The sequence below is a fragment of the Hippoglossus hippoglossus genome, chromosome 8 (genome assembly GCF_009819705.1).
Source record: "Hippoglossus hippoglossus isolate fHipHip1 chromosome 8, fHipHip1.pri, whole genome shotgun sequence".
In the NCBI taxonomy this organism is placed as follows: domain Eukaryota; kingdom Metazoa; phylum Chordata; class Actinopteri; order Pleuronectiformes; family Pleuronectidae; genus Hippoglossus; species Hippoglossus hippoglossus.
In genome coordinates, this window is record NC_047158.1 from 16,432,676 (window position 1) to 16,451,299 (window position 18,624).

An 18,624-nucleotide genomic window follows, 5' to 3' on the forward strand; every position below is an offset into this window, starting at 1 on the left:
GAAAAGTGTTTCAATGAGCTTGACAAAATGTAAACCACTGCAAGTCACTTGTGAGTACACACAGAGAGGCGGCCGACTGTCTGCGTGGATGGTGAAAACTATGTGGATGATGCACATTGTGCAGGCGAGCATGCGGCCAATTAAACACAGCGATACAATGCAGCAAGGGAGAACAACACCAAGTTAGAGATCTGTTGTTATTATGAGAAGTGAGAACGTTTCTTTTGGTTCATAATGAAAATGTGGCAGCACATATTAGAATATGTAGGGCGACCACAGACTAGAAGATTATGGGAAATGCTGCTATGACTTGGCGAGATAGGGCACTAGCCTTGATGGAGGTTTGCACTCTCGACCGCACTTCTTGAGTTTTCGTTTGCGCTTGTTTTGTTTGTTTGTTTGTCGAAAGGAATACGCAGAATCTACTGAATGAAATAGGTAAATAAAAATCCTAATCTAGTGAATTCAAATGTGTTTTCGAGAGGGGGCTGTTGGGTGTGCGCTCTCTAGTTTGTTGGTAAATTCACTATGTTTTGGGAATCTTGTCTCCAGCCCGAGTGAGTTTGAACCTGTGTGACTAACTTGCACTCAAAAGCGTGTAAATTCCCTGAACAGTTTCCTGAAGGTGAAACTCCCTCAAGTGATGCAGCCTGCTCTCCCTCTCCTGCTATCGCCACAATCTTTCAACAAGGGAAACTTTGTTCTTAGCAAACCCACATCTCTCGCCCTCTGAGCTCTGTCTCTATTGCTCATATTCCAACACTGGTCAACAATCCATTTAAATTCTCTGACCCACCCAGTCACAGTCATATAAAATGGGAGGAGAAACAAGGAGGAGGCATTGTACAGCTGTGAAGCTCATTCGTGAGAGTATAACCCTTCCTCTGTTCAGTTTTCCAATCATATTTCCTGTACTGTCCTCGATATATTTCTTCTCAGGATATTACTCGCCTTCTTCCTGCATCTCTTAGGACCAGGCAGCTCCAGGACAGATCTTCTTGTTGAAAAGTCACAGGTAGGTACAATAAAACTTACTTTACATATTTGAAGCCATACAACGATGATATTTTGCTGCTATTGAGTCAAAGTTATCGGCCATGAGTTTGTGTAAGGTCGGATTATCAATATACTTAATTCAGCTTATATTCAGATGTGGTATAAACATATATTTTCTATGTCAAAAGCATTTTTTATTCAGATATTTATGGCGTTTTGCATTTTCCAGCCTCGCCGTCCAAACAAAACAGGGCGAGGCACGAGTACTGTGGTGAATGAAGATGCATGTGGCTCATGCTGCTCTAATGGATTTAGGATGGATTGATGACGAGACACAGGGACTGACTGGGCCTGTTCACCACGAGCAGACTGAGCACAATACACTGTGGCACTGCATTCTTCTGTATGATCGAAATACAGACTAAACACTCATGTTGAACTGTGTTTGACATGTTGGGACTAATGAAGACTGGCTGCATCATGGAAAGATTATCTGGGCGGGTAGTGCCCTCCACTATCAGAGTTAATTGCTTTAAACAGGAGCTCTGTTGCCCAACATCTCTCCCAATAAGGAAATGATTCATCAATCATTAATACACCAAACATCCAGCTTGAGCAATACATATTGAAGTCTATAGTCCAACGTTACTTTCTACTCTTATACATCACAACATTTTAGAGGCATTCAACTCCACTATATCTGGTCGGGGTACACCCTAGACAATCTAAAACCTCTGATTGATCAAAGTCCACACAGAAACACTCTGCCCTAACCATAGCTTATATCTAATGAATGCCCCTGATTGTGCAGATTAGAAAGAGGATATGAAATATGAGGTTTGAGGGTTGACTTTACTTGGAAATGTAAGTTTGGTTCCTCATCTTCTTCCTTTATTTTCTAAGGTAACGAAACCTATGAACCTAATACCTCGTTCACAAAAAGAAAAGTATGTATTATTTAAATGCTGGAAAAATGGGATTATCTCCTTTCCCATTGTTGGAAGAGGAGTTTGCCTCTCCTCTTGTTTCCATGTCTGACGTCACAAACGCATTGAAAACTGAGGCGTTCTTTCACCGAGTCATTAATGAATCGGTCCCCATTTAATTTCTCCACCTTTTCCACAGATCACAGTGATGACATGGATACATAACTTGTTCACTTGTTCAAATGCAGGCATCAAAAGCAGCAAGCCTTGTTGTCCATTGGCAGATTACATATTGTAAAGATATTTGGCCATTGATGAACAGGTCTATGTCAAAGGGAGTGCTAGCAAATCTTTTCGGCTAAAACCTAAATACATTGTTGCTGAGGTGACACTTATTAACGTAATAGCTTGTATTTAATAATGAATATTATAAACATTCTCATCTACAGTGAGGACATCTGAAGATGGAAAAAGCGTACCCACCAGAGGAATCCTCTCCACCGTACCCTGGACCACCAATGAACTACGGTGGTGTAGCACCTCCGCAAGAAATGTATCATCAGCCGGGATTCTCACCTGCTGCACCGCCATTTGTTGCACACCAGACAGGTCTGTGTCTGAGATGATGCTTATTCTTTTTCGACTGTAATGTTTGATTTTTTTTCTTCAATGTGGCCCTTATACTCCATTGTACATAATCACATCAAAAGATGTTCAAATAGAGAAGAGTTCAGGAAAAGGGATACAAAATTGAAATGCTACACTATTATGCATGGTTTTGTTGTATATTATATTTATGGAAAAGCTCAAATGTTTTGGTAGATGATGTAAGGAAATATATATATTCTGAACCTTCCCTTCCTGTTTTTGTAAACAGAGCACTCGTTACAAACCAGAGCACCATCCCGTTATCAAATTACAGTTGTTGTGCAGCCTCTGCTACTCTGCAGAGGAGTCAGTGCAGTGGACAGTGTAGCCACAGAAATGACCACAATAGCATCTATCTATCTATCTATCTATCTATCTATCTATCTATCTATCTATCTATCTATCTATCTATCTATCTATCTATCTATCTATCTATAATCTATCTATAAAAAAACACAAGGTTGATTTCTATTTAGGTGCTTCAGGTTCTGGGAGTTGTGTTATTTCATATTCTCACAGTGTCTTAATGGAACACTTGAGCCACAGGGTGTGAATGTTAATGTTACCAGTAACGCCTGTGTATTTCCTACAATGCCATGTCAAAACCTCTGCAGTGAAAAAAGGCCCATTGTGTCAGTGAATGCGTCGCCATGTATCAACCAGAGGTTAGTATTTATCCCAATCATGGTAATCTGACGTCACTGTGCCATTCAGCCAGTGTCACGTTGTACTGTTTGGCCTGATGGTGGTTTCCATTAAATTGGTGACTCCTAAATACTGGTCGGAATGTGTGAAAGCGTTTACACATGAGAGAACCTATAGAGACAAATTCTCAATTTGAAGTGTTGTGCATTTCTCATCCTCAGTCGCTCACGTGGTCGTGATACCTGCACTGCAGGACACCCCAGGACAAGCGGTGTGTCCCCACTGCCACCAGACTGTGGTCACCGTCACAGAGCAAAAACCAGGCCTCATGACCTGGGCCATCTGCGGCGGCCTCACCATCTTTGGGTAAAAATTATCTTATGGGTAAACATTTGCTGCACAATAAGTTCCTCTGCAACTGATATCTGATGGAAAAAAATAAAGAGACGCCTTAAACTATAAATCTGAAGTGCATTTAAACACTTGAATGCCCAATTTGTCTTGCAAAAGATGATCGAAAGTTAGAAAATATCCTGTTGTATCCTGACATCATCACTTTAGGAATAAACCTTTTGTTTTCCTCTTAGATGTTTTCTTTGCTGCTGCATCCCGTTCTGCATTGATTCCTGCAAAGATGTGGAGCATCACTGTCCATCGTGCAACAAAGTCATCTACTTATACAAACGATTATAAAACCGCCCTGACTGTGATCGTGGGACAAGAACTTAGACTACTTTCCCACACATTAGCTTATCAGTGGTTTTAGCTGCTTGACAACATTCCCTTGATAGTGAGGGATACAATATAATATGAAATGCACTTACTGTGATTGTATGCTGACTGTTTATTTTGCAACAATATATACTTCTTAATGTGAATTGTAATGACGTGTGATAAGGCATGGTACTTTAGGGTGATTTATATATATGTCAAGCAAAATGTGTAACATCTGTGATTTATTATAAATGTCAACCATTTACATCAACAAATATGCCAATAAAAGCAAGCAACAGAAAGGTGTGTGCTGTAGTTTTGAGTTGGCTGCTTGATGTCTTACATTTTCACACATTTAGTGAATAACGTCGTATTTCTGTAGAGGCAGGCTCTAAACTCTCATAATCATTTTTTTTCAAAGTAATATTCGAGGAGCACTTATTGTTTGGCAGGACTTGTACGTGATTTGCTCTGCCCTCTTGCTCCTCCCCATGGTCTCACACTCGAGGAACATAAAAAGCATTGGCAAGAATAAAAGCCCTTTCTCAAACCACCCCTTACAACCTCTCTCCCTACCCACTCCCACTCCATCTGTGTGATTTGCAGGGAGCGTCGGCCACATTAAGTGCAATCCCAAACCAATTAGCCGGGAGTGGAGGTGGGTTTTAAAACCCTCCAACAGCGAGTTTGCATTAATGTTGATTTATGGATGTGTGTTCCACATGCAGCATGCTTCATGGAAATTTTTGTTCTATGCAAATACCCAAATATTCAAGCAGGGAACGAAATATTCACCGTGTCAATCAGTAGTTCAACACAATAAAGTCATACTTATTCTGATTCATGTATCATTATTGTTTTATTCATGCATGTCATGTGAACAGCTAAATAGTGTCAGACATTTTTTGTAACACCTTTGTAACCTTGTTTATAGAAGTGCTATACAAATAAAGTTATGATTCAAGTTATTATTATTACTATTACTGTGACTGTCAAGCTAAAGCTAATTTCTTTACTGCATCAAGTGAATAAACAGCAAAACCCCATGGGGTCATTTTTCTCACGTAACCAGTATATGCTGCTGGTAATAAGTAGCTCAATAGGAATTTGACAGAATAATTCTTACTCATATAAAATTAGATTTTGTATTGTTGTATTGGCAGTTATGCTTAAAGGTTCAGGATGTAGAATGTAGTGACATCTAGTGGTGAAATTGCATGTTGCAGCTGAACACGCCTTCCCTCATCCTCCCCTTCCAAACATGAAAGAAAACCTGTGGTAAATAGTATTTAAATATAAAGGCCCATTTAAGGGTATATAAACAATAATTTGTACAATTTAGACAAAGCACACTAGTGAAAACATCACTAGGATTATTTTATAATCAGTTTCTGCCAATAGATCCCTTTCACCATCATCTTACACACTGGACCTTTAAGTTACAATCTGAATGCATCTTCCTCCTCTGGGGTGAATTCCTGCATTAACATGTAGTCTGAATGTTCTACTTTACAGCAATGGCATCAGGTAAGTCCTGTTACATTTTCAGCTTCTTGTAATAAGTACCAAATATCCTGAATAAACAAATGAACAATAACAAAAATCATTCTCAAATAATCACAGTTTTGTCCTTTTTAGCTCCTTCAGCACTCTTTGAGCAGCCATGGAGGGAGGTGTCAGCGTGAGTATGATCTAACATTCAGTCAGTGTGTTTCCATTGTGCCCTCAGTGTTTGTGCTTCTGCTGCTCAACACATGACTTAAACAGGTCGTTGTTGTGTGTGTGACAAAAAAAAGAGCACAATTGCAATGTTCTGCAATTATTAATAAAAGTAATGCAGCACTTTATTCTGATTGTTTTTTATTTTCTGTAATTTACAGGAAGTACCAGAGCAATCTTAAGTTTGTGAAATCTTACCAACCTGAAAACAAACAGGTCAAACATCTCAGGATTCTGCTTCATGGACCAGTTGGTGCAGGAAAGTCGAGCTTCATCAACTCTGTCGACAGCGTTTTAAAAGGCAGACCTGCTGTTCGAGCTTTGACAGATGTAATCTCTGGGAGCACCTTCACCAGAAAGGTATGAACAACAGGAAAGGATAAAACTCCATTGAGGGTAACAAACCACAGGAATTAATTTTCAATAGTAGTTCACTGATGAAAATACAGAGCAACTTCTACTCATATTAAAATGTCAAAACAGCAGATTTATATCAAATGTTTTGTACAAATGTTGTCTTTATGTTTCATAGCAATAAATTCTAGTCAACACAAGCTAAATGAAATGAAACATTACATCTTTCTAAATCTGTCTGTTGAAATTCTTAGTACTTAATGTTTTTTTTACTTCTTATAGCTTTGCACCCATTTAAATTTCAGGTTAATGTGTGAACTAGAGGCCCAGAGTTTTAATCTGATGCCACTGTGGATGTTCATACAAATCACCTTTCTCCAGCCTCCCCACACATTCCTGATCGGCCCACAGACAACTGCTGATATTTACTTTGATTCATTGATGTAAATAATTGAACCTTCTGCCTTACAGTGCCAGACCTTCAAATTTCGAAAAAATCCAGAGGCCACTTACTCTTTTGTTTTCAATGACATCATGGGCTTTGAGCAAAGATCTGACAGAGGAGTCCCTGTGGAAGACGTCAAACTGGCCCTGAGAGGACACGTGAAAGAAGGTTACGAGGTACAACACTGTGAACTTTGACATTAATTAAAGTCTAATTTTAACTAACAAACACAATATTTGTTTTATATTTATCGTAGTTATCAAAATTAGTATTGAAATTTGACAAACGTGATGTGCACATTTCAGACTCAGTGTCTTGGTTAAGTGATGAGATGGTGGAGAAGATGAGAGAGGTCAGAATGGCAGCCAGTGAACTGGGTGAGTGCACAACAATTGTTTCTCTGCGTGGACTGATAGTGTCACATTGGACTGTATGAGTCAAAATACCAGGACACAAATGTTTGAAATACTGATTAGGTTTCTATATCGACAGGAATTCCCCAACTGGCTATTCTCACCAGAGTTGATGAAGCCTGTCCTGAGGTTAAAAAGGACACAAGCAATATCTATAAGAGCAAGTACCTGAAGGAAAAGGTACATTTTGGAGTTATTGCACAATGTCATTTTTCTGCATATATGTCATGTTTGTTCATCGCTGTACGATTACTGATCAACATAAATGTTGTTACTTTGACTCAGGTAGAAGGATTCCACCATCTGCTGGGCCTTCCACTGAACTGCATCTTCCTTGTGAAGAACTACAGTCAGGAAATTGAGTCAAATGACAAAATTAACGCTGCAATAGTGTGTGCACTGAAACAGATGGTTTGCTTTGGAGAAGACTTCCTCAACAACCTGGAAACATGAAGACCTCTGAGGCAAAAACACAGTAGGCGATTTGTAGGGGAATGAGGAAATATTCAGCCAATGTTTACTGTCTTTGTCAAGCAGGCAAGATTCAACATAAACCACCTGCATGTAAAAATTAACAAATCCCCTACTGCAAATAGACGATTGAAGCATAAATCATGGTTTGCATAAAAAGTTAAAATAATGCACCCTGCACTCTGCATGCGAAAGTACAGACATATAAATAAAAAAGTTACTGTGAAATAAATAATCCCATGAATAAATACACAACATGTTCAGTTACAGTAAAGTTACACAGTTACAGTTACAGTGGGAACTTTGGGTTTCTCTATAGTTTCTAAGGTCTTGATCTTACTTTATATCTATAATTGCTTACTTATGATTTGATGCTATAGACAAATACAATCAAATTGAAGTTACAGTATATATGAAGTAGTACATATACATATACATTACAGTATATATGCTTTGAAGGGTAAAATAATCCTGCAGTTTTTTGTCTTGAGATAATCTTCCTGTTACAATGAACAAGTTAATTTCAGGTCATTTTTATTCATTTCCATCAAAATCTTGTTTATTAAAAATCTGTTACAATGTTACTCAACATCAACTGTTTCATTCCTTAATGCTGCCTCCTAACCACAAAGGATTTGTTGATCAATGAAGTTGGAAAAAATTAACTATTAATCAATACATTTCCAGGTAATAAATGAGGTGCTACTGTCTTTATATGATTTCTCTCATTGAGACTTTGCACAATAGCAGGACAATGCTCTGTCATTACATCGTTAGCTTGGTGTGACGTCATCACGTGATCTGGTCAACAACTCAGCTGTTGTGATGGTGCCTTCACGTGCCGCCGGAAAGGAGTGATTCAAAAGCTCTCATCTTTATTGTTGACTCCCAGTATTTAATACATCACCTGCTTTAACAAATTAATTCTACATTCCTTGCTTGGTCTGTGCTTCATTTTGTTTATGTAAAAAAAACCACAAAAAATCCGACTAACAAATGATTTTGCTAAAGAGACGAACAGACAAATATTATATATTATGTATAATATAATCATCTCAATCCTGCGCTTTACCTCTCTGGGGACACTTTGTATTCGTTTTCAGTTTGACCAATATTGTGATGTACTGTTATATGATGTTCTTGCAATACACGTTGATTAATAATATTGTTATTGTTGGCTTTGTATCATGTATCATTGAGTTCCTGGTGGTGGCAAGTAATGAAGTAAAAATATAAAAATTATACTCTGTTGCTCTATTGAACACATTTGAAGCTATATAACGATGATATGCTGTTGCTATTTTGTTAAAGCTATGAGTTTGTTTGAGGGAGGCATAGTCATACACCCAGTTCAAATTATATATTCCACCACTGTGGCACAGATGTTGTCTGGATATATATGTTTTTATGTAAAAAGCATTTGTACTATAAAATATATCTTATGATATTCATGACGTTGTATTTTCCAGCCTCGCTGTTCAAACAAAACAGGGCGAGGCACGAATACTGTGGTGAATGAAAATGCATGTGGCTCATGTTGCTCTAATGGATTTAGGATGGATTGATGACGAGACACAGGGACTGACTGGGCCTGTTCACCACGAGCAGACTGAGCAGAATACACTGTGGCTCTGCATTCTTCTGTATGATCGAAATACAGACTAAAGAAGCACTGATACACTAATAATACTGGTTGTATCACTGAAGAAGTATCTGAGCAGGTCTCGGCTTCTACTGTCAGAACAAAGTGCTTTCAGGGCTCTGTTGCCCACTAAGGAAATGACCCATCAAATCACTTGCTGTTGTCAACCGCTCACATCCGGCCGGAGAGAGACCTACTTTTCTTCAACGTTAAAGTTATCGTTCTTGAGTCCAATGTTGAGGTATAGGTGCATGTAGTTCACTTTGTACATCTATATCATGACACTTAACTACACTCCATCAATTTGACACCTTCAGTAAGACTTAAAGTAGCAATAAAACTATAACAGTGCTTTGAAAGTACTTTCATGGATTAAAGTAATACTTACAATAAAACTGTTGCAATGAGCCTCATCTTGACCAACTAAAATGCTGCTTACTCAAGGAAAGTTATAATGAATTAAAATGTAATATAATAAAAAAGTACAATACCCACAGAAACCATTTTATACATTTAGATACCTAAATACTTCACCTTTCCAGGTTCTCCCACAGCTCTTTAATGTACAACATACATTATTGTCTATAAATGCTCACAAGTATGTGGATTGGAAAGAACAAAAGAGACATGAAAGTTTACATCCCTCAGAAATGTTGATGGTTCTGAAAAGAGAACGTGTGGTAGCCTTCAGTTATAATACAAACTCAAAAGGTGTTTACTTTAAAATGCAATGTGATTGTGAGTGTCAGTTTGTGTACAGCATATACCTTCAGTACCTTTTCCTGTATGTATTTGTTATGGCAACAATACATTAGATTGATCTTATGAAATTAATATATAGTCAATAAAACCATTGTTGAACATTCAGATACAGCAGAGCTAACCCTGCTGCTGTCAACAGTATTACTGCTGCACATTTACAACCTATTTTGTCAACAATGTTTAGTGATGTTTGACGTTGCTGAGAGGTTTCACAAATTAAGAATTTCATTGAACTGTGAGGCAGAATGTGTTTCCTGTACATGTCATCAAATATAAATTAAATTGAATTGAATACATTCATACTTGTTCATTTAACAATGAATTTGACAATTTCCTCTCATCCAGTCAGGAAGTCTGGAGATGGAGAAGGGACACCCACCACAGGTCTCAGCTCCACCATACCCTGGACCACACATGAACGATGGAGGTATGGTACATCCGCAAGAAATGTACCCTTAGCCGGGACTTTCACCGGCTGCACCTCCACCTGTTGTTTATCAAGGAGGTCTGTGTCTGAGGTCGCTGCTTAAGATGATGTTGTTACTTTTCCTTCTTCATTTCACACCTTTGAAAAAAGCTCAACTGTTTGTATAGTGTGTAAGCAACTTATATACACTACTATACTGCTTTATACATTATTATGTATAGCGAGTTATATGTTAGTTGATGTATGCAATTGCTATTATGTTTTGATCGGTGATTAATCTAAATATCTGTTGTAAACCTTTCTTTCCCGACCACATGCTCCTTCTGCTCCAGTCCCAACAACCTCAGGTGAGGAGATGTGTGCGTATGTAAAACACAGTATAGATGCCTGTCCATTTCCCAGCACATGTGAATGCACATTCATCTCTTTATATACTGTCTATGACACATATGCTTGTATTAAAGGTTCATGGACACGTGTGAACTCACATCTGTGACAAGACAGACCAGTGAGGCGAAGTCAGTGGGTGAAATCCTCGGCTTCCGACCAAACTGATCTGAAGATTAGTCCAATTGTAGCTCAACAACAAACCATTGTCCAGTGTTTTGTATGTGCACAGTCACATTTTGAGGGTGTCTGTTTCCAATGAACTGTTTCCATGAATATGGCCCAGTTGGATGACTCAGTAGAGTCCTCACAATGTAAAGCTGATGGAAAAACAGAGCGCTCATCACGATACAGACGACGATCCCCTGATCGAATTACAGTTGTTGTGCAGCCTCTGCTGGTCTTGTTGAGTCAGTGCAGTGTGGAGTACCAACGGAAATGATCCCAACAGTAAAACATATAGCAAAAGCATGTGTTTAAATACAAGAACGAAACAAATATACAAACACAACAGAACTTCTACAGTGTGCGTAGTGTGTGATGAGTTGGATCATACACAGCAGTCAGAAGTTGGTCTTGAAAAGGGACGCTGTGTAAAAACAATTGAGAAATTGTTAATTTCACCGTGCTGTGCATTTCTCATCCTCAGTCACTCATGTGGACGTGACACCTGCACTGCAGGACGCCCCAGGACAAATGCTGTGTCCTAAATGCCACCAGACTGTGGTCCCCACCACGGAGCACAAAGCAAACCTCCTGACGTGGGCCGTCTGCTGAGGCCTCACCATCTTTGGGTAAAAGTGATCGTTTTGATTCAAACTTTCTGCACATAGTTTCAATTGGAGGATATCTTATGGAAAACACAGGGAGACATATTAAAGTATAATCTGAAATTATGTCAACTCAGGATAAGAAAAAGTAAAGGTACAAAAGATCCTGTTTTAGAAGTTATTGTTGTAGGGAGAAAATGGTCGTTAAGTCCAAACTCCCTTTGTTTTCCTCCATCCTGCTACAGAGTCATCTACAAGTGAATGTGAAACTATCCTGACTGTGAATAAGAGAAGGACTCAGAACCTACACATGCAGTGGCTTATTAGTGGTTTTACTTGCTCTACAACGTTGATCTATAACGAATCAAAAATGGCCATGTATATTTTTGGCCAATTATTTCTATTCAGTAATGTATACAGTAAATATTTGACTTTTAAACAAAGGACTTAAAACTCTTAGTTTGTAAGCTAGCTTCCGCGCTGTTTGCCGCATTGCAGATTTACACTGTTGTTATTTCTATATTGTTTTCATATCATTTGCTTTGGTAAAAAGAAAAGGTAAAATCTTTCTTTTCTGGTGCTAGTTTTATTTGAAGAGGATTATTTGCAAGGCAACAAAGTGAAATCAAAACTGTCTCTGTGATGTTTCAGTGCAATTTCACATAGTTTTACTTTTGTCAAGGTTAACTGGTTTTAAATGATACATAATGACGTGGAAAATAAAAGGTCAAGCATTGAAAGAATTGGGACTCCTGGTTTCAGTCCAACAGTGTTACATGCAGAAACTACATAAGGTGATGTTGAAGTAATACAAAATACTTAATAACAACTTTGTAATAATTATGTTATTGTTAGACTAATTCACTTTTTATTTCGGTTTGGTTATATTTCAGTTAACTGTCATAACCATGAAACACACTATTTGGATCTTCATGTGTCCACCACCAGGGTGTGCTATGTCCTTGGTGCAGGCATAGACTGTATATAGGTTTTTCAAGTTGCGGAAAAAGAAAATGAAAGTTGTTAGATCCCAGTGTACACAAGGAAACATGTTACTTTATGTTCTTAGCTCATGCTTTAAGTGGTGATATCTCGATCCTTCTTGACAAAGTGTTTCCTATAAAAACACTTTCTCCTTCATTGTTGCAGAGTCACTCCCTCCAGAGGCTTATGAGGACTTACATCTGTCTCTTACTACAACTGTGACTGTCAAGCTAAAGCTGATTTCTTACTTTGACATAACGATCAGTGCATCAAGTGAATAAAAAGCATGTGTAAGTTGTGCAATTTACTATTTGATTAAATTCTCAAAAGTGTGTGTACAAATGTATCCTCATATGTTTGGTTACGATCAGGTTTATCTGCTTTGTTCACCTCTAAATGAGGTTGCTGCTGTCACTGTTGATGCTGCTGCTGGAGGGCTGTATTAATCAAAACCATAATCATCTACTTTTGCAAATAATCAATAATATACCCAGTTTAAATTATGATAGAATACATTAATTATTGTTGTTGTATAAAAATGTAACTGTATTTTGAAAACCTGGTACATGTCTTGTCTTTCATTACAGGCAGTAATGAAAGTCTCAAATGAAACAAAAAACTAGACACTGAGGTTTTACTAGTTATCTAATATCCAAACAGAAAACAAAGTCCCACCCACCATGCAGAGGCCAGTGGGTGGGCATTAAAGTATCTGAGTATCACGTGCTTTCCGATAAACCATGTGAGAAAACGAAAGTGAAAGTTGCTCATGTCCTATAAAAGCGAGTGTCCAGAGCCTCAAACTCAAAGGAAAGGACTGAAGGGGAAACATTTATGTTCATTTTTTCTATTGGGTAAGTTCTCCTCATGCTATTATAACCTTAAGTGTAAGTGTTATTTCAGTGTAGTGCAATGATTAATATGTTGAAACGAACCCATAAATAATGATTTGTTTATGATGATGATATATGTTCTGTCTGTTTATCAACCTCCTCTTTAAGTAACCTTTCTGTCCATGGTCCTAAAACAGAAGCCACACTAAAGTCAGAGAGAAGCAAAACATTGGCAGAACGGACAATTTTGAATATAATTACACAACATTTATTTAAAGATATTATAATGACAAACGAGGTGCCAGATCCAACCTGGAAATTATTAATAAAGAGTTATGAGTTTCAGACGCTCTATAGGGTTACGATCATTTTAATTAGTTTGGTTTGATTTGGTTTGACCTGGGTCCCTGCCAGCGAGTGAGTGGGTGTCTGAACAAAGCAAAGGTCTGGACTTTGTTCAGGTCACATTGTTGACTTCAGACTGAGCCTGAAAAAGAAAGTGAAAGTGTTGCCTATAAATGCATCTTCTCCTCCTTGTTCCAGAGTCACTCTGTCCAGAGCCACATAAGCAAAGGTAAGGACTTCAATCTGTCTATTACTACTATTGAACTGAATGGAATACCTTTTATTTGAGTTCGTTCATTTTTTGCCATGAATTTTTGTGAAGCCCTTTGTAACCTTGTTTATAGAAGTGCTATACAAATAAAGTTATGATTCAAGTTATTATTATTACTATTACTGTGACTGTCAAGCTAAAGCTAATTTCTTTACTGCATAAAGTGAATAAACAGCAAAACCCCATGGGGTCATTTTTCTCACGTAACCAGTATATGCTGCTGGTAATAAGTAGCTCAATAGGTGTTTAACAGAAGAATTCTTACTCATATGAAATTAGATTTTGTGTTGTTGTATTGTCAGTTATGCTTAAAGGTTCAGGGTGTAGAATGTAGTGACATCTAGTGGTGAAGTTGCATGTTGCAGCTGAACACCCCTTACCTCACCCTCCCTTTCCAAACATGAAAGAAAACCTGTGGCAGCCTTCAGTTACCACAGGTTCAAACTCAAAAGGAGTTTAGTTTGTCCAGTCTGGGCTACTGTAAAAAACATGGTGGCCTCCGTAGAGAGGACCTGCTCCTTGTGTAAATTTAAAGTATTTTAATATAAATGGTACATTCAAGGTTAAAGAAACAATAATTTGTAAAGATTTAGATGAAGCACACTAGTGAAAACATCACTAGGATTATTTTATAATCAGTTTCTGCCAATAGATCCATTTCACCACCATCTTACACACTGGACCTTTAAGTTACAATCTGAATGCATCTTCTTCCTCTGGGGTGAATTCCTGCATTAACATGTAGTCTGAATGTCCTACTTTACAGCAATGGGAGTAGGTAAGTCCTGTCACATTTTCAGCTTCTTGTAATAAGTTCCAAATATCCTGAATAAACAAATGAACAATAACAAAAATCATTCTCAAAAAATCCCAGTTTTGTCCTTTTTTTATCCTTCACCACTCTTGGAGCAGCCATGGAGGGAGGTGTCAGAGTGAGTATGATCTAACATTCAGTCAGTGTGTTTCCATTGTGCCCTCAGTGTTTGTGCTTCTGCTGCACAACACATGACTTAAACAGCTCGTTGTTGTGTGTGCGACAAAAAAAAAGATCACAATTACAATGTTGTGCAATCATTAATAAAAGTAATACAGCACTTTAGTCTGATTGTTTTTTATTTTCTGTAATTTACAGGAAGTACCAGAGCAATCTTAAGTTTGTGAAATCTTACCAGCCTGAAAACAAACAGGTCAAACATCTCAGGATTCTGCTTCATGGACCAGTTGGTGCTGGAAAGTCGAGCTTCATCAACTCTGTCGACAGCGTTTTAAAAGGCAGACCTGCTGGTCGAGCTTTGACAGATGCAAACTCTGGGAGCAGCTTCACCTCAAAGGTATGAACGACAGGAAAGGATAAAACTCCATTGAGGGTAACAAACCACAGGAATTCATTTTCAATAGTAGTTCACTGATGAAAATACAGAGCAACTTCTACTAATATTAAAATGTCAAAACAGCAGATTTATATCAAATGTTTTGTACAAATGTTGTCTTTATGTTTCAGAGCAATAAATTCTAGTCAGCACAAGCTAAATGAAATGAAACATTAAATCTTTCTAAATCTGTCTGTTGATCATCTTAGTACTGAATTTTTTTTTTTTACTTCTTATAGCTTTGAGCCCATTTAAATTTCAGGTTAATGTGTGAACTAGAGGCCCAGAGTTTTAATCTGATGCCACTGTGGATGTTCATACAAATCACCTTTCTCCAGCCTCCCCACACATTCCTGATCGGCCCACAGACAACTGCTGATATTTACTTTGATTCATTGATGTAAATAATTGCACATTCTGCCTTACAGTACCGGACCTTCAAATTTCACAAAAATCAAGAGTCCACTTACTCTTTTGTTTTCAATGACATCATGGGCTTTGAGAAGGATTCTGACGTTGGAGTCCTTGTGGAAGACGTCAAACTGGCCCTGAGAGGACACGTGAAAGAAGGTTACGAGGTACAACACTGTGAACTTTGATATTAATTAAAGTCTAATTTGAACTAACAAACACAATATTTGTTCTATATTTATTGTAGTTATCAAAATTATTATTGAAATTTGACAAACGTGATGTGCACATTTCATGTCTCATAAAACAAAGACAATTTTTCTTACAATTCTTTTTCAAATGTCAAACTTTTCTATTGGCAAATTGCTGAGTTTGGGGCACATGGCAGCCACATGTACATCAGTTAAATCTTGTGAACAATGGCAGGAATGTGTGTCACATTAACAATATGAGCGTGCATGTGTGTATGTGCACGAGACAAACAAATGAGGTCAAACACAGAAAAACTTTAAGTTACATTAAACATTATTTGATTGTATTTGATTGATTTCTAGTTCGACCCTAAAGAAAAACTGATGGAGGGTGTTGATGGCTACAAATTAGGTCGCACTTTGGGAGACAAAGTTCACGTTCTGGTGTGTGTTGTTTCTGCGGACACAGTGTCTGTGTTAAGTGATGAGATGGTGAAGAAGATGAAAGAGGTCAGACTGGCAGCCAGTGAACTGGGTGAGTGCACAACAATTGTTTCTCTGCGTGGACTAATAGTGTCACATTGGAATCTATAAATCAAAATACCAGGAAACAAATGTTTCAAATACTGATCAGGTTTCTATATCGACAGGAATTCCCCAACTGGCTATTCTCACCAAAGTTGATGAAGCCTGTCCCGAGGTTAAAAAGGACACAAGCAATATCTATAAGAGCAGGTACCTGAAGGAAAAGGTACATTTTGGAGTTATTGCACAATGTCATGTTTGTTCATCGCTGTACGATTACTGATCAACATAAATGTTGTTACTTTGACTTAGGTAGAAGAATTCCACCATCTGCTGGGCATTCCACTGAACTGCATCTTCCTTGTGAAGAACTACTGTGATGAAATTGAGTCAAATGACAAAATGAACGCTGCAATAGTGTGTGCACTGAAACAGATGCTTTGCTTTGGAGAAGACTTCCTCAACGACCTGGAAACATGAAGACCTCTGAGGCAAAAACACAGTAGGCGATTTGTAGGGGAATGAGGAAATATTCAGCCAATTTTTATTGTCTTTGTCAAGCAGGCAAGATTCAACATAAACCCCCTACATGTAAAAATTAACAAATCCCCTACTGCAAATAGACGATTGAAGCATAAATCATGGTTTGCATAAACATTTTAAATAATGCACCCTGCACTCTGCATGCGAAAGTACAGACATATAAATAAAAAAAGTTCTTGGGAAAGAAATAATCACATGAATAAATACACAACATGTTCAGTTAAAGTAAAGTTACACAGTTACAGTTACAGTGGGAACTTTGGGTTTCTCTATAGTTTCTAAGGTCTTGATCTTTCTTTATAATCTATAATTGCTTACTTATGATTTGATGCTATAGACAAATAAAATCAAATTGAAGTTACAGTATATATGTAGTAGTACATATACATATACATTACAGTATATGTGCTTTGAAGGGTAAACTAATCCTGCAGTTTTTTGTCTTGAGATAATCTTCCTGTTACAATGAACAAGTTCATTTCAGGTCATTTTTAATAATTTCCATCAAAATCTTGTTTATTAAAAATCTGTTACAATGTTACTCAACATCAACTGTTTCATTCCTTAATGCTGCCTCCTAACCACAAAGGATTTGTTGATCAATGAAGTTGGAACAAATTAACTATTAATCAATACATTTCCAGGTAATAAATGAGGTGCTACTGTCTTTGTATCGTTTCTCTCATTGAGACTTTGCACAATAGCAGGACAATGCTCTGTCATTACGTCGTTAGCTTGGTGTGACGTCATCACGTGAACTGGTCAATAACTCAGCTGTTGTGATGGTGCCTTCACGTGCCCCCGGAAAGGAGTGATTCAAAAGCTCTCATCTTTATTGTTGACTCCCAGTATTTAATACATCACCTGCTCTAACAAATTAATTCTGCATTCCTTGCTTGGTCTGTGCTTCATTTTGTTTATGTAAAAAAAACCACAAAAAATCCGACTAACAAATGATTTTGCTAAAGAGACGAACAGACAAATATTATATATTATGTATAATATAATCATCTCTATCCTGCGCTTTACCTCTCTGGGGACAATTTGTATTCTTTTTCAGTTTGACCAATATTGTGATGTACTGTTATATGATGTTCTTGCAATACACGTTGATTAATAATATTGTTATTGTTGGCTTTGTATCATGTATCATTGAGTTCCTGGTTGTGGGAAGTAATGAAGTACAAATATAAAAATTATACTCTGTGCAAAAAACAATAAAAATCTTTACTGTTCAGCGTGGTACATCGGTGAAGCTAAGCAGATGCAGCTTTACAGATATCCCTTCCTCTACTTAGTTTTCAATCAGTGTGGCCATCATGCTCTAATTATTTTTTGTACTGTCCTCAATAAATTTCTTCTGCCGGAACTCTCTCAGTTTTACTCTCCTTCTTCCTGCATCAGTCAGGACCAGGCAGCTCCAGAAGAGACCTTCTTGTCGGTGAAAAGTCACAGGTAGGTACAGTGAAGCTTATTGAACACATTTGAAGCTATATAACGATGATATGCTGTTGCTATTTTGTGAAAGTTATGAGTTTGTTTGAGGGAGGCATAGTCATACACCCAGTTCAAATGATATATTCCACCACTGTGGCACAGATGTTGTCTGGATATATATGTTTTTATGTAAAAAGCATTTGTACTATAAAATATATCTTATGATATTCATGACGTTGTATTTTCCAGCCTCGCTGTTCAAACAAAACAGGGCGAGGTACGAATACTGTGGTGAACGAAAATGCATGTGGCTCATGTTGCTCTAATGGATTTAGGATGGATTGATGACGAGACACAGGGACTGACTGGGCCTGTTCACCACGAGCAGACTGAGC

General features: G+C 37.7%; 2 protein-coding genes and 2 long non-coding RNA genes across 7 annotated transcripts; 3 read left to right on the forward strand and 1 right to left on the reverse strand.

The window, feature by feature from the left end:
- Nucleotides 1-817: 817 nt before the first annotated feature.
- On the forward strand, nt 818-12,268 carry LOC117766388 (LITAF domain-containing protein-like). 3 transcript variants are annotated; one of them, XM_034593373.1, is made up of 5 exons: nt 818-1,015; nt 2,372-2,531; nt 3,437-3,581; nt 3,803-3,893; nt 11,572-12,268. In XM_034593373.1, the coding sequence occupies exons 2-5, from the start codon at nt 2,387-2,389 to the stop codon at nt 11,578-11,580; spliced, it is 390 nt and encodes a 129-aa protein (XP_034449264.1). In that variant the 5' UTR covers nt 818-1,015; nt 2,372-2,386; the 3' UTR covers nt 11,581-12,268. The 3 variants fall into 3 exon arrangements, with proteins under 3 accessions (XP_034449264.1, XP_034449262.1, XP_034449263.1); XM_034593371.1 differs by lacking the exon at nt 11,572-12,268 and having other exon boundaries at nt 822-1,015; nt 3,803-4,231; XM_034593372.1 differs by lacking the exon at nt 11,572-12,268 and having other exon boundaries at nt 822-1,015; nt 2,376-2,531; nt 3,803-4,231.
- Nucleotides 5,332-17,015, forward strand: LOC117766384 (interferon-induced protein 44-like). 2 transcript variants are annotated; one of them, XM_034593366.1, is made up of 9 exons: nt 5,432-5,456; nt 5,568-5,610; nt 14,643-14,684; nt 14,885-15,083; nt 15,551-15,700; nt 16,088-16,259; nt 16,375-16,475; nt 16,562-16,941; nt 16,978-17,015. In XM_034593366.1, exons 1-8 carry the CDS (start codon nt 5,447-5,449, stop codon nt 16,727-16,729), a joined length of 885 nt encoding a protein of 294 aa, XP_034449257.1. In that variant the 5' UTR covers nt 5,432-5,446; the 3' UTR covers nt 16,730-16,941; nt 16,978-17,015. The 2 variants fall into 2 exon arrangements, with proteins under 2 accessions (XP_034449256.1, XP_034449257.1); XM_034593365.1 differs by having other exon boundaries at nt 5,332-5,610.
- LOC117766390 lies at nt 12,930-14,634 on the forward strand. Its single transcript, XR_004614704.1, has 3 exons — nt 12,930-13,157; nt 13,680-13,710; nt 14,405-14,634. It is a non-coding gene; the product is annotated as an uncharacterized LOC117766390 (long non-coding RNA).
- Nucleotides 14,913-17,603, reverse strand: LOC117766389. Its single transcript, XR_004614703.1, has 3 exons — nt 17,519-17,603; nt 15,593-15,670; nt 14,913-15,070 (listed from the first exon to the last, which is right to left on the reverse strand). It is a non-coding gene; the product is annotated as an uncharacterized LOC117766389 (long non-coding RNA).
- Between the last annotated feature and the right edge of the window lie 1,021 nt (nt 17,604-18,624).

What these genes read in the sequence shown, in the direction of transcription:
- LOC117766388 (XM_034593371.1), top strand. Translation starts at nt 2,387, where the DNA reads ATGGAAAAAGCGTACCCACCAGAGGAATCCTCTCCACCGTACCCTGGA. An exon ending in ATTTGTTGCACACCAGACAG is followed by an intron (nt 2,532 to 3,436) that starts GTCTGTGTCTGA and finishes TCTCATCCTCAG; the next exon opens with TCGCTCACGTGGTCGTGATA. An exon ending in GGCGGCCTCACCATCTTTGG is followed by an intron (nt 3,582 to 3,802) that starts GTAAAAATTATC and finishes TTTTCCTCTTAG; the next exon opens with ATGTTTTCTTTGCTGCTGCA.
- LOC117766384 (XM_034593365.1), top strand. Translation starts at nt 5,516, where the DNA reads ATGAACAATAACAAAAATCATTCTCAAATAATCACAGTTTTGTCCTTT. An exon ending in GGAGCAGCTTCACCTCAAAG is followed by an intron (nt 15,084 to 15,550) that starts GTATGAACGACA and finishes TCTGCCTTACAG; the next exon opens with TACCGGACCTTCAAATTTCA. An exon ending in ACTGGCAGCCAGTGAACTGG is followed by an intron (nt 16,260 to 16,374) that starts GTGAGTGCACAA and finishes CTATATCGACAG; the next exon opens with GAATTCCCCAACTGGCTATT.